This window comes from Nothoprocta perdicaria, unplaced genomic scaffold, assembly GCF_003342845.1.
Source record: "Nothoprocta perdicaria isolate Ctin4 unplaced genomic scaffold, notPer1 scaffold_139, whole genome shotgun sequence".
NCBI classification, from domain to species: domain Eukaryota; kingdom Metazoa; phylum Chordata; class Aves; order Tinamiformes; family Tinamidae; genus Nothoprocta; species Nothoprocta perdicaria.
In genome coordinates, this window is record NW_020454527.1 from 843,443 (window position 1) to 857,872 (window position 14,430).

Sequence of the window (14,430 nt, forward strand, 5' to 3'; positions counted from 1 at the left end):
TGCAAACACAGAAGCTTGCACCAGACAATCTTGCTTTTTAAATTGAAAGATATAATTTCCTACCCAYGGTCACCAATAGTAAACATACTGTTTAAGCAGAAAACCTAAAAAGCAAATCCCTTCTGTCCCTACTAGATATGATAAGCTGAAGCCTGGATTGATGTATATTGATTGGGAAATCWGCATTTTATATCTGCTCCATCATCCTGAAGGTGGTTCCCATTAAGTTTCATGTAAAATTAAAGGTCTCAACTTTAAATAACAATGTTGCCAACAGACTTAAAAGGGTCCTCTGCCCCCATTTTGGTCCAGTGGGTTTCAAGACATTATTGGTACTGTGCACACGAGGTTTGGGATTCTGCCATGGCCATATCTCCAAGAAGGAAGAGTTACTTGCCTTCCCAGATGGAAGAGGATATATATATATTCCATACAAATATATGACAGGAGGAAAGCTTTTACTGGTGGGTTGGCAGTGGTCATTACTGAGCTGATTAGCAGGAATTGAGTGGTCTATCTGATCATAAATGCTGAAAAGAATTGTAGAATATACTCACTGCACAGAGGGTCATACTTTGGTAACGGATTGTTTCCATAACTTAAATTCTGAAAAGTCTTTCTTTTTTTCAGCACTAAAGAAACTTCTTTTTTATTATTAAAAAAACAGGTTTGAAAAGATAATTTGCATTGTTTTAAATCCCAGCTGTGGAAACATGGCTCTGACTAACTCATAGCAATCAATTAGCTATATTTAGAAAGATATTCAACTCCAGCTGTTAAAACTAGAGCTTCATTATTATTATTAATAAATCTGTGAACCAGACCAATTCTTTCTGGGCTCATTAAGATATTTTTAAAAGCCCTCCCTTTCCCTCTACCTTTCTTTTTTTTTTCCACTTTGCTTTGTTTTGAGAAATCCAAAAAGAACGTGATAATCAGATGTCTGYGTCCCTCTTTCTTTAACTGACCAGTTACAGTAGGTTTCCATGGTAAAAATAAAAGCTTGTGATTCAACAAACATAGAGAGCCCACTGAGACTGGAAGACGTTATGGGCTTTGAGAAGCACATCTGGTTTGTTGAAAATTTCCAGCTTTTCTTTTTTAAGAAAAAGAGGAAGAAGAGAGAGGAAAAATAATATAAGGCAAACATGAGAAATAGCTCAACACTGGTAAGGACAGACAGTTCCCTTTTAGGAGTCCAAAAGCAGCTCATTGCCAGTGGAAGAACCAAAGCCATAGGTTGAGCAGAAGCTGGAAAGGCATATGTTCAAACATAGTAGSGGTGTGTGAGGAGAAGGTAGAGAAACGTTTCCTAAGCATGTTATAGTCATTAAAATAAAACATCTCTTTTTGTCAAGTGCTTTACATTGGCTAACGTCTAAAAGAAGTGTGCATCAACATCCAATATATTGGTTTGCCTGCAGGGAGATTCTCTGGTTATTCTTAAAGCAAAAGATCTGCATCTTTCCTGCCTTTGTCTGGTCAAAGAAAGTTGCAATTTTGTGCTGGACGTGTATAATTTTCTCATTTTAACCCATGGTTGACCTTGTAAATAAACCACACTGAAATTTAGTCCTAGTATGCCAAAAGAAAGGTCCACCACTATCTGTAACATCAAAACAAAACAGGAGAGTCTAAGCCAAGGACACAGTGAATCCTCTTCCAGAAACACAAACCTAACTGTGATTAAGTTGAAAAACGTACCCAGTCATAAAATAGAGGCCCAAAAAACATAGAAAACAGAGCTTTTCTCAGTAAATTCAGATAGCCTTAGAAGTGGAAGCATGGAATGCAAAATACTGTTCTTATGATCATAAAGCCAATGTGGTGTGCACATTATTATCTTGCAAGTGGTTTGAATATTCTCAAGCAACATGTCAACAATGAAAAACACYAGGCACATTATTCTCTACAAAGTTTCTTGYGACATTAATGAGTGTTGGACTGCCMTGCTTTATCTTCCAAAAGCAGTAAAATTTAGTCCCTTGCTGGCATTTGCAAAGGTAGCTAGTTCTTGCTGAGGCCCAGAGGCTCTTGGTGTTTCAGATAGCAAGTCAATGTTATCCACATAATCTCTACAGCAAGAAGTCACAGAACATTACACCAAAGTCACCGAGTGAGGAGTCTTACTGTCCACATCCTCAGGTACTATTTTGCCTGTCCTTCAAAATCTACAGCCTAACACAAGGGCAGAGGTTTCATTAATAAAGCAATAGGTCCCTTAACATTGCTTATATCTCCCTGCAGGGACTGAAACCAGCAGTGGAAAGAATCCAATCCAAAAGAAATAAACCATTTATTTCATAAACCCAACTACTCTCAACATGCCAGACAAAAAGGGCAGATTTGCCACTACATATTGTTTACTTTAGAACTTGTTCTCCTTTAACCTTTTTATATCCGTATGGTCTTTGCAAATAAATTCCTCCTCATTCAACTGAAGACAAGCATTAATGTCAGCTTCCAAATCACCAACAGAGAACATACAACTCCTCCACTGCCTACACCTTTCTTACCATTTTTTGTACAAAAAAATGCAAAATAATCTCAATAGCTCCCAAAGAGCAACACACACATGGTGCCTGTTGTACAAGAAGGATATAGATATGACCACCTGTGAATGCTTGGGATCTCCCATGCAATGAAACACAAGCAGTAACAGAAATGAGTTATCAGAAAAACTATCCAAAACTATCCAAAAATTCATTTTTTTAAAGAGAACAATGAAGCACAAACATCCCTATTTGAAYACACAGAGTGGGATTAAATCAGCAGAAGATAAAAGACATCAGGTCACTATCACTAATAACTATGGCAATTATTTTTAATAACTTGTTTAAAAGGCACTGCCTGTAATACCACAGCATGGTGTGATACCCTCTCCCAGAAATTGCTCTCACAGTTCTATASCCCACTGATACTGTTAAAGAAGTGGGCAAGAGCACTGAACCTTCTTTTAAGGTTAAGACACAATCTAAATTGCTAAATTCATAGATAGACCAAATAAGGAAAAGAGAATCTTCATCTTAAACCACTTTCTGTGTCTACTATGGTTTTCACTACAGTCCTAGAATCTAAAACTGTTGTTTCCATTTTGATTCATGTTTTTAATTTGGTCAATGAAACCCCAGRTGCTTCAAAAATTATTTGTACCTTGTCCCTAGCCTCGTTCAGAAGGTCTTCTAATTCGGAGAAGCTGAAACTTGCCACAGTGATGAAATCRCTCATGACAGGAACAAACCTGTCTCCTGATTCCCGCATGCGTCTCTTCTGATAATCCAGCTCCTGGAAGAGAAATAAGAAATGTAGACTGGCAAGTACCAARGATTTATCACTGAGAAAAAAAGGGAATCAGGAAAGGCATCCATTCAATTTTTTTACAGAGCATTCTCTATGCTCCCTCCTCACACGTTTGTCATGAATTGTAATTCAGAAAAATAATGTTTCTCACTAAGCCAAAGGTTCTGCCTTTGCAGCATGASATGGAGGCCTAAAATGGGATGGAGGAAGGTTGTATTTACAGTTCCCTAAACCTTAGAATAACAACTACTTCCAAGAAAGCAATCAATACATTTAATTTCAAAAGTAACTTTAGAATCCAAGCATCAGGTATGTGAAATGCAGCACTTCTCCTTCTGCGCATAACAGCAAAGAMTAGACAACGCAGACCATGTAGCAACTGAATTTGGAATGTTTAATAGTAGGTTTCCCTCCATTTTCTCTTCCCCATAYGGCTCAAAGGGCTGCACACTTGGGGAAGAGTGGATGTTTCTGGATCTCCTCAATTCATTTAGATCCTTCGCTTAAGATACTTTACAAGGATCTAGGCTGAGGAAAAAAGAATTTTGCATGGTTCCCTCTTGGAGAAGATGATAAACTATACAACTAGATAAGAATAATTTTGGCCCTGTTTTTAACAAATAAGGCTTGTGTGATGTCACTGGTTTTCCAACTAGGGGGAAAGAGGAGGACTTCACCCAGGAGGTTTTTAGATCCTTAACCAATTTCAGTCTAAGAGAAGCGGAAATCTCAAAGATCACTAAATTCCCAAGGTTCTCTGGAAAGCATTAGCTGAGCAACAAAGAGATGTCAAATTCCCTCTCCCCCCACTCCACTAAATAATGGGCAGAAATAAGTSAGGTATTATACAGCATTTGCAATCACTCTGTTAGTCAAGTTGCTTTGGTGTCATAAAAGTCAGGGAATTAGAAACCAGGGCTACTGTGATAAGAAGATTGGGGCGGGGTTGAGGGGGACAAGGGTGCATAAAACCATAACAAACCGAGATTGCTACTTAAAGAAAAACTGACTGTAAGATACTTTCTTCAATTTTCTTATTCTTTTTAGAATAAGCTTTTACTTCAAAGACAGAATTACCTATGCATGCTATCCCTTCTCTCACTCTCTTCAGCATGCTTACAGTACTGAAAATAGAAACCCTACTGAGGTGCTCAAAACGATTAAGTTTTAGTAAGACAGGCTGTCTCCCATGTCTACGCTTGGCTTGTGTGCTGTTGACAGTCTCATGGGGACAACGAAATGGTAATCTGGGAGTCATCTTTATCCTCAGCTGCGTAATCAGTGGGAACGATAAAGCTGTGCTTTCTCTGTAGGAAACCAGCATGAAACAGCAGCAGCAGGTCACGTTACAATCTGACCCTGTGTTCCCTTTGRAAAAAAAATATTTGTGTGTGTTTTTGTTCTTCTGCTTCTCTGCTGGCTGCGATTCCAATTACAAGCATGTTTGGTGCGCTTTGTTTCTGGTCATCAAAATACCAGTTCACAGAGTCAAATGGATAGGTTTATAGTCATCTGTGCTGAGAAACTCCGTGGGCTGTGCTCCACACTGCTGATATGCAAAGAATGACTTTGACTATCAGCAGTCCRAAAACCAGACTTGATATGCTTTCTGGTCTGGCATGCGTCGGAAAGAGGATGTAATCATTACAAGGAAGGAGCAGAGGCAGAAAAGTGGCAAGAAAAAMACTGAGCAGGTGGCTAGAGAAAGCCTCTGCTTTTTCTTTTCTAGAGCTAGGTGCTCTAGAAAGCCTCTCCTCTTCCCTGTTTTTCATGATACATCATCATCTACTGTCTTGGGAATGCTACTCAGTTACACTGCTTTGCAGTGAATTGTCTCCATGTTATAAACATGAATTACACCTTTCAAGTACAAGAAAGGTCACATCACATGCTGCTGACAACTATGGGATTTTTTGKTTTTTTTCAGCCATTCTTTTCCCATTCCTGTTTTTAAGTTGATTTTAGCTGAAAGTTGTTCTACTTCACTATCTTTACCCAGATGAGTACAATAGTTCTGTCTTCCCACCTATACTCTTGCACTGTTGAAAGCTATTGCATTTGCTACTGGAGAGCAGTGCTCTTAAAAGCAAAAATAGGATTAGATTATCTGCTTTTCAAGTTCAAATTCAGTCCTTCCCTGAAGAGTAATTCTTCCAAATTAAAAATATACCACACAAGTAACTGGTATAGTCATAATAGTTAGACCATCCAAAAAAGGAAGCTAGAGAATAAGAAAGTCCTCTATGTCTTCTAGAAATGGTCTATAGGGGTCATAAAAGCAAAGCAACAGAAGCAAACACTGTCCTTGGTGGGCTGGTCTACTGGTTCACTAGGTTTGATGCTGGCAGTGGTTTCTCAAGTGACAGACACAGGTCTCCTTGCTCTGTAAGAGGGCTCCACTGCCAGAGTTTATTTTCTGATTTGGAAAAGACCAAGAACTACCCAGCTGTCCTGGGAGCATCCTACACAAAGGCAATAGCTGCATGCCTGTTCTGACAAATGGATATTTCTTGTTTGCAGAAAGAAGCTGCAAGTCCAGGAAAGCAAAGGGTTAGCAGTACCTTTAAAAGCATCTGACTATAAAACTATTTTTAGTTTTCTATTCTTAAGGGGCCTTGAAGAAACTTCTCAGTCACCAAGCCAAGGTTGTGGTGAGAACACACTGGCCTGGAATCAAGAATCGCACCTTCCCTCCCCTCCTCCCCCTTCCACCTGACAATGATCTTCTATTGTTGCTATAGTGCTGCTTTTTACATGCCAGAAAACCACAAATGGAGCAAGCAGACTGGGAGGCATTGGCAGCCCCAGCTGATAAATACCATGGCAGGGAGAAGAGTAGGGAGGGAAGATGACGATTGAATGGTCCAGAGAGCKTGCTCGTGGAAGACATGTATGGGAAAGAACAGGAAAATTGGCTGCAAAGGCGAAAGGGCAAACCACCCAAACACAGAAAACAAAACAGAAGTAGGTGCCCACACTTCAACAGAGAGAATGGTCTGCTCTCACYGAAATTGGGCCTTTTCAAGTCATGAGCTGTATGTCAACCCTTTTTATTACAGGTGCTTTTAATTTCCAAATATCGCTTGCCATGCCTGCAGTAGTATCTCTTCCTATTGCTGATTTCTCCCTTACCCCAACCAACCAGAAACAGGGCTTAGAAATAGGCTTTTATCACTCAGAGGATCACAACTAAATAGATGATGAACTGTTAGGGACAGCCAGACGGTCTGCGGCCAAGAGACAGGACACTGAGCCTTTCCTCAACCTTCATAGCAAAATCAAACTCAGGACAGGTGAAGAGAAAATGCAGTCATCACATTCTGTTTTATATAGGAAGAACGGGCAATTTTAGTTCCTTGAAAGACAGGCAATTATTTCACAGAAAGCACTCATGCACCATGACTCCCACCAACCAGCCCCTCTGCCAGCATTCCTAGTGCAGAGGCCACAAATGAACAGCAAAGGCAGCAGGGACCATCTGCTAGGATACAGGATGCTTTTCTAGGACAGCATCAAGGCACTATGGCAGGGTCATATGGGAGGAAGGTGTATATTAAAGCTGCTGCTGTTACCAGTTGATACTCTCCCACTGGCACATTAACGTCACTAGTCTCTCTACTCACATTAAAGTGTTATAAAGAAAGTGAAACAAAGCTTCCACCCTCCACTCTGAGAAAAATAAAATCCTGGTTGAAAAGGCAAGGAACATCTAAACACAGCAATGACCCTCTTGAGCTCCACAGGCACCTCTTGATTCTTTTTTTTTTTTTTTTTTTTTTTTTTGGCACTATCCTTGTCTCAGTATATTAAACAGATGATAAATGCCACAACCAAATTGAATTTAGGATTTTATTCCTGTACTTGCAGGGCACAGAATTTTTGGGCACAGAATGTTTGACTGGGCAGATGATGGGACATATAAAGAGACAGAGATGACAGGGCATTGTTAGCCTTTAATCTTCACCATCTCTAGTTTTGTGCAAACACAATTTTGCTATTCCTCACATCAGCTCTTGTGTGGGAGGACATATTTATAGTTACCATTTCACAGAAAGGACGTAAACAGGTTGAGTTTTTCAAAGCCACACATTTAAGTCAATGGCATAACCAAGTTCCTGGCTTCTGCCACTGAACACGCTGTCTCATGCTGTGCTGTCCTACCTCAGAAAGCCCAGAATATTTTCCCAGAAACCAAACCAACAGCAGATCTACTGAATTATACAGCAATTACACTAAAGCCAAAAGAAAAAATTTAGAAAATAGGAACCTTCCTATGGCTTTTCTAACCAACCTACAGCACTGCTAGGGTAGAAGTCCATGCAAAGTTCAAAAAAAACCCAGGTTTTAAATGAAAAGGGAGAATTTTCTCTGAGACTTCTCACTGAGGAATTTGAAGAAGCCGATGTTCAATGCCTTAGAATAAATAAGCAAATAAATAAAAACAGTTAAAAAAGACCCTGCAACTATGCAGTTCGTRTTAGCTCATGTATCATTGAATTGTCTCTGCCATATACCTGACAGAAGCTTTGAATCTAAAGTTCTCTCCTCTGGTCTTCCCCAACAAACGCAGCATTTCTTCTAGCTTTTGTTATTTAGAGAAGCAAGTGCCCGCTGAGTTTTGCCCATTCTATTTTTGCCYGTTCTTCAGTTGGTAATAAAGACTAAAGGAGGATCCAGGTTGAGGAACCACTGCTGACACAGACAGGTATGTCTCCAGAGAACATCTAGACCAATAACTCAGTTTTAAATTCCTTAAGTTAAACACATGCAACTGCATCAATAAGCTACTTGTTTATTGACAGACTCTGCATCATCAAAGCACAGTTCGAGTACAAGTAACGCAAGTTCTGCTTAAAAAATATAAAGAAAATCAATATCAGGAACAAAGGCCATTGCAGTTTTGTTTGACAGCTCAGCTGCCTCACTCTTAGCTAGCCAGTCTTTCCCTTCATCTCCCCAAAGCATGCTTGGGATAGGTTAGGGTTGTGTATAATAGTATACTAGTGTTTACAACTACTCAGAGAGCCATGTGAAACACTTGTTCAGCAGCCAGACAACCCTCAATAATGAAGAAAATGAATTGCATTTCTTTTCTTGCAGTGTGCACCATTTATCAGACCATCCCTTAACTCTCCAGGCTAAGGTCAATCTAGCTTTTCATTAGGCTGAAGTCTGCTAAGATCATCAGCAGAAATGCCCCATGARAAGCTAGTATTTGTTTATTTCCTGGCTAATACATTGTAGAACAGAACAGAAAGGAGAAAACAAAGCCCACTTTTTATTATCACAGAATATATAATAGCTGAATATATTCTAAGTAATATATTTTAGCATGGAGCTATGGAAACCTTGAGATACTTACAGCTTCAACAGCTTTCAATCCAGTCTTTATATTGTTAACTTCCTTCTCCAGCTCTACCAGGCTGCATGAGAGACAGATATGTAGGAGTTAAAACAAAAGGGGCAGTGTTACACAGGAATACAAGAACTCTGTAGCAGAAAAGACCATTGGCCCATCAAGTCTGGTATCCGGCCTCTGGCACCAGCCATACCAGATGATGAGAAATGAGGGGAAGAGTGTCTGCGAATACTCTATGCTGCTTATTGTATGCGATGTAAGATCAGGCAGACCATGTCTGCTTGTGGTCACAGAAAAGACTGGGATTTTCCAGGCCAGAAGCAGGGGGTCACCCTCAGAACACCTACCCATGTAGGACTGTGAAGTGAGCCCAACTCTCCAGCAAGGAACATATGCCACATGGTTAGCTTACAATAATTGGCTGACTCATAGGCAGACACCCCAGCTTCATCACACATATCGTGATAATCTCAGATTAGCTCTGCATGTGACTCTTGACCCATCAGTTAACTACTGAACCTTATTAGCAATACATTTACATATAATTTTTGTCTCCTCATAGTTCAAACATTTTTTCCCTCTGCATTTCTATCACATGGCAGTCCTTGCATGCTATCATTACTAAGCATTTAACACTTTGCTTTTTAATAGATGCTTCCCTTGATCAGTGTTGTTCTGGATTTGTGCTTGCATAATATAAACAAGACTAGTTTTTCCTAAAAAATTACATGAAAAAGAACTTTTCATTCCTAGGTAGCCAGTTATTATTACTTGTAAGCCAGCAGGCATTTCCTCCAAGTATTTGGGAAGCAGTTTTCCGTATCTCAGAAAATACTACAAGGTCCTTAATAAATGCTTTCAGTATGAACCAGTATTTATTTTTTACTTACCTTTTATTAGCTGGAGTAGTACCCTGTAATAATCTGGGCAAATAACATGCAAAGGTATTTTTGAGCAGTGGATTGTAAAGAAAAATGATACTATTTGGAGGGGACAACTTATGTTGTTTTCATGTATTTACAGAAATGGAAAAAAAAATCACTGAAATTTGTGCAGAAAGTATGATGCTTTCCCAATTTCTATGTACGACTYATTTGTGCAAAAATTTGTATGATCTTGAAAACAGCCTACTATAGCCTCTGTTTCTAACTGACTCTAGCTGAGAAACAAACCTTCAATTATCCAGAAAAAATAGCAGGCGCTTAAGTGGCCAACCACAGAGCATGGTGAGTGAGCTGCAAGTAATAACAAGCCCAGTTAMAATATCCGATTCTGAAGTAAAGTAGATACGGATGTATCTAAATAAAGCGGTCAGTTTAGTTACCTAAATGTTTTTGAAGCTAATTTTTCTGCGGATGTACATCAGAATAATCTCAAGGATGTCAGCAAAGGCATTTCAGGTGCCCCACTTGGAAGGCTGGCAATGAGTTTGGGGCATAGCAATTTAAAACTACCAACACTGGTAGTTAACAAATTCATCAGGAATGTCAGCTCTGGTAACAAGGAATAGCATTGCACTTACTTGACTTTTGCTGCTTCTGGAAGGTGCTGCAACTCAGAYTGGATATCTAAGATATCTGGGTAATTCTTCTCAAAAATCATAATTAAGTAGTGTAGCAGTGTAATGTTCCTAAAACGGAGAAGGAAGAAATGAGAGAAGGAAGATGGTGATGAGAAGGAAAAAGGTGGGAGGAATGAAAAATATTTGGGTAGGAAACGTGCTTTAGTGAACAAAACAAATAGTAGATCAGCAGTTAGCTGCTCTGTCACTGAAAGAAAAGTATTGCAGACRAAAATGAATTAGCCCATTATGAGCCATCCCTCCTAAAACCTCAAGGAATATTTCACATTGCCTTGCTCTATTCGAGAAGCACCAGCATGTTTCCTTCATTTGCACAGTTGGTGCAACAGAAAAATGTRTATCACAGTACTAATTTGTCCAGAAACATTTTAGAAAATAAACAGCYAACAGTATCAACGTGTCATTAACACTTAAAGGAGAAGTGTGGTGCTCTTGGGTGCCATGTGGAATAGAACGTGAGTTAATGAAAAAGAGAAAAAGATTTTTGAAGTCTAAAGAAACTGCAAAGAAAGATTCCCATACTAAGAGTGACACAGCTATACCTGAAGATTATTCAAACCCACTACTGTAATGGCAGCTCATATAGGAGTGGAAAGAAATGAGATGCAGGAGAGATGCAGGATCAGGCTTTAAAAGATTTTTTAAAAGTAAATGGTGGATTTTGCTTGTGGGGAGAACAGCCAGCCAGAACAGCTGCTTCAGGTAGGTGTTACGTGGCTAAGTGACATGCAAGACAGGAGACAGCCACTGCTTCATACAGACCATACACCAGGAGTTGAGACCTGGAGAGAGCACCGAGTCTGCTTAGGACATTTAGTATTTGAAGAATCAAAGAATCAAGCTAAGCAATGTTAAGAAAGAGAGGAAAAAAAAAAAAAGTTTGACAGTAGCTATACAAGTATTAGCTTCAGAATTTGGAAAGGATATTCTGGCAGTTAAAATAGAGCTCTGTTAGTTCAAACTCTGTTAGGCAGAGATGAATCTCCTAGAGCTTCTTACTGGCATTACTCATTTTTTTGCAGTCTGAAATCAGTTTGTCACAGCTGTGGTTTCAGCAGGTTGAACAAGGCAAGGAAGGTGTGAGTTAGTAAGAACCAGCACTGGAGATTTYCAAGGAAAAAATTGTTAGGTGAGATTCTCTCCTCAGTCACAAAAAGATCCATTTTCAGAACCAGCACAGGGATATAGGGCAAAACACAGACTGTAACGCTACAAATACTTACAGCCCACATTGATAAATTGTAAGCACCACATCCCAATAACAGCTATCTTTCTTAATTGCCCTAGAAACAACAAAGCCCAGTCTCTCTGAGCTATGCCCTAGTCCTTGTGGTCCAGTATCAGTTACGTATTGCTAGCATTCTTCTGCATGAGAAATATATGCCATGTTTTTAAAGAAGATGTATAAGTGTGGTCTGAGTTTTCTGTACTCTACTTTTTGCAAAACCATGGCCATAAAACAAAAATATAAAGGTCAAATTCCACAGAAAGTCTTCTCTCCTGCCTCTACCCCCAAACCTTATTTCATTTATTTGTGACATACTATATTATGTCATCTTTGTACAGTGTTGCAGAAAAACAATCCAACAACAGACAGGCATTATCCAAAGAAATGGCAGACTTTGAATGCTGTGCTAATACCTGGTCTTAACTGTTCCGCAACCTTTTAGAGTGAAAAGCACTACTAAAACACCAATTGCCTCCGGAATTAAAAAAAAAAAAAAAAAAAATCATCATCACCAAGATAACAGAAGCAGCACAGTCACTTATTTAGGGTCTTCCAACCTACCTGTCTATGCTGGATTTGGTGTCTGCAATTTTGTTCAGGCTCGAGACTTTGAAGCCATACGCACTTCCCCTTTGGCCCTTGTTCATATAATTGCCAAAGGCCAGAACAACCTCCAGGAGTTGCTTCAGGCGCTTGCTGCGGATAAGTTCTTTGGATGCCAGAAGGATGGCTTGAAAAGATTAAAAATGGACAGGTTATTACACAGTGGTCTTTCTGGWTGTACTTGGGCCTACGATTTGAAGCACTCTAAAACGCTGCTCTTGCCAACCAGCAGATGCTCTAATTTGGATTGTCCAAACACTGTCCTCCCACCCTCCAAATGCACTGAATCAGATGAAAGGAAAGAAGGCACACTGCATTTAACATGTAGGCTGTTCTCCAGAACCCAGCAACTGGGCTGTTCTCCTAAATCTCCCACTCTAAAACACAGCTAGTAAGAAGAGGGGGAAGGCTTGAGCTCATCTGAAAATGCAGAGCAAAATACACTCACCTCCTTTCTGTGACAACCAAGGATGCTGCAAAAAATCATGTAACCTTCCTGGTGAAACATTTACAAAATACCACCTCTGCTCAGGCATCTGTCTTAACTGCCTCAAGGGCAAGGAAGGTGCAAGGGATGAGAGTGAGAAGGGATATGTGATCAGCAAAGACGACCAGAAAAGATTTTGGCATCTCAGCACTATCTGGTAGCACTCTGTCGCATCTGTCAGGTCACATCTGCAGTGTTAACACCCATGACATTCACTKTATTAAGCCAGCAGGTGTAACAAGAGTGTCAGATAGAATTTGTTTCCCAGCATATGACATATCCTGGATGCTGGCTCTGTGAACAGCACATGCTGTAATGGCACTTTCTTTGAAGATAAGGCTCTTTTGATGTGTCTTTCCCCTTTTCACAGCTACCAGCACAGGCTGCAACCATACCTTCTACTTTTGGCTTTGCTTCTGCCAGCCTCTCAGGAAACTTCTTCTTAAAGAATAATGCTTGAAGCCGCTGCTGATAGTGGTCGATCCTACACAAAAGGGAAAAGAAAGCCAACATTGAACTGGAATCATCTCTTGAAGTACAGCAGCAGCATGACACCTACACAACCTATTAGATGCTGAGTCCTGCAATACCAGTGCATGGCATTACAGATATAATTCCAACATCTAATGCTTCTTAATCAACATTGTTATGAAAACGGAGACTTCAAATACATTCTGAACACAATTGAAGAGTGGCTGAAACAACTCCCATTATTCTCAAAATATGAGATTCATGGGAGTAGCAGCTGAGCAGAATGCATCTTGGTTTGTATAACATGGTTGGAAAAAGGATAGATGATGAAGAGATGAGACAGCTGGATGGGAAAAGTGATCTATTCAAAATCCCAAGCCCTTGATATTTGGAGCTAAAGTCCTTTTTTAGAGAACAAAGTTAAAGAGAGGAGGCAGMTGTCTGCTTGTCAACAAGGGACTATTCCTAAAAGACAGCAGGGAGAGTGCTTATCACCAAGAAAATTTTGTAACATTGTGGGCTTCTGGCAGATGGATATAACACAATTCCTTACACCTTTCTCTTTAAGGCCAGATGATCCATTTTCAATAACAACTGCAACCACTTCCAAAAAGCCCCCAGTACATTTTCCCATAATGTTTCAAACAGACCTGCTCATTTCAAAGAGGAAACGATCCGCCCGGGCCATGCGCTCAATTTCGTGCTTATGCTCTTCCAACAGGTCAGTATCGCTCTTTTCAGGAACAAATTTCAGCAGCTAGAATGGCAAACAAACCAAAAACCTCCATGAGAGACCAAGGGAAAGGAAGAGCAGGAAAGAGGGGGACAAACAAAGTGCAGTGGTGAGAGACAGAGAGGGAGGGAAGAATGATAGTGGGACAGGGAGGAGAGGTCCCTTGAATTTCTATGCTAGCATGGAAAAGCATTAGTTTGATTCAGCCACATGACTGTGACTTCAAAGAAATGCAGCTGTGGCTATAAAAGTGACCTTGTTTAAACCTTTCCTTGTTGTTCTGTCTTTATTCCCCCTCAACCATTCCATTAGATACATTTTTAATTCCAACGGGGAATTTCCAATGGAAAGTACAGAAAAGGCTTGCATTCCCACAGCATTACTTGGAGTTTAGACTGGGGCAAATAAGAGCGGGATGTGTCCCAGCCAGGGGCCAGTGCCCATCGTGCCTATCCTGGGGTGCGCACAAAGCCTCATCTATCTCTCTTGGGTCTGCCCTACTCTGCAGAAACAATAAACAATAACCAAGCCGCTGGATGCAAGTCTGACACTGGCCACTATTCATGTGCTGACCTTAAAAGCTCATACTTTGACACATTTTTGACATATCTGGTGGTAGTTGTCCTTCGTTTTGGTTGTAAATATTGCCATGCAGAGAGCCTCAGCC

General features: G+C 40.1%; 1 protein-coding gene across 3 annotated transcripts in view; it reads right to left on the minus strand.

The window, feature by feature from the left end:
- The window catches only part of DAAM2 (dishevelled associated activator of morphogenesis 2), a 188,676-nt gene that overhangs the window by 9,776 nt on the left and 164,470 nt on the right, over positions 1–14,430 (minus strand). For all 3 annotated transcript variants that reach the window (XM_026034035.1, XM_026034036.1, XM_026034034.1), the window contains 6 exons: positions 13,681–13,787; positions 12,955–13,043; positions 12,031–12,199; positions 10,182–10,289; positions 8,663–8,723; positions 3,154–3,285 (listed from right to left, as the gene is read on the minus strand). In XM_026034035.1, coding sequence (XP_025889820.1) covers positions 3,154–3,285; positions 8,663–8,723; positions 10,182–10,289; positions 12,031–12,199; positions 12,955–13,043; positions 13,681–13,787 — 666 coding nt within the window. The remainder of the gene's footprint in view (positions 1–3,153; positions 3,286–8,662; positions 8,724–10,181; positions 10,290–12,030; positions 12,200–12,954; positions 13,044–13,680; positions 13,788–14,430) is intronic.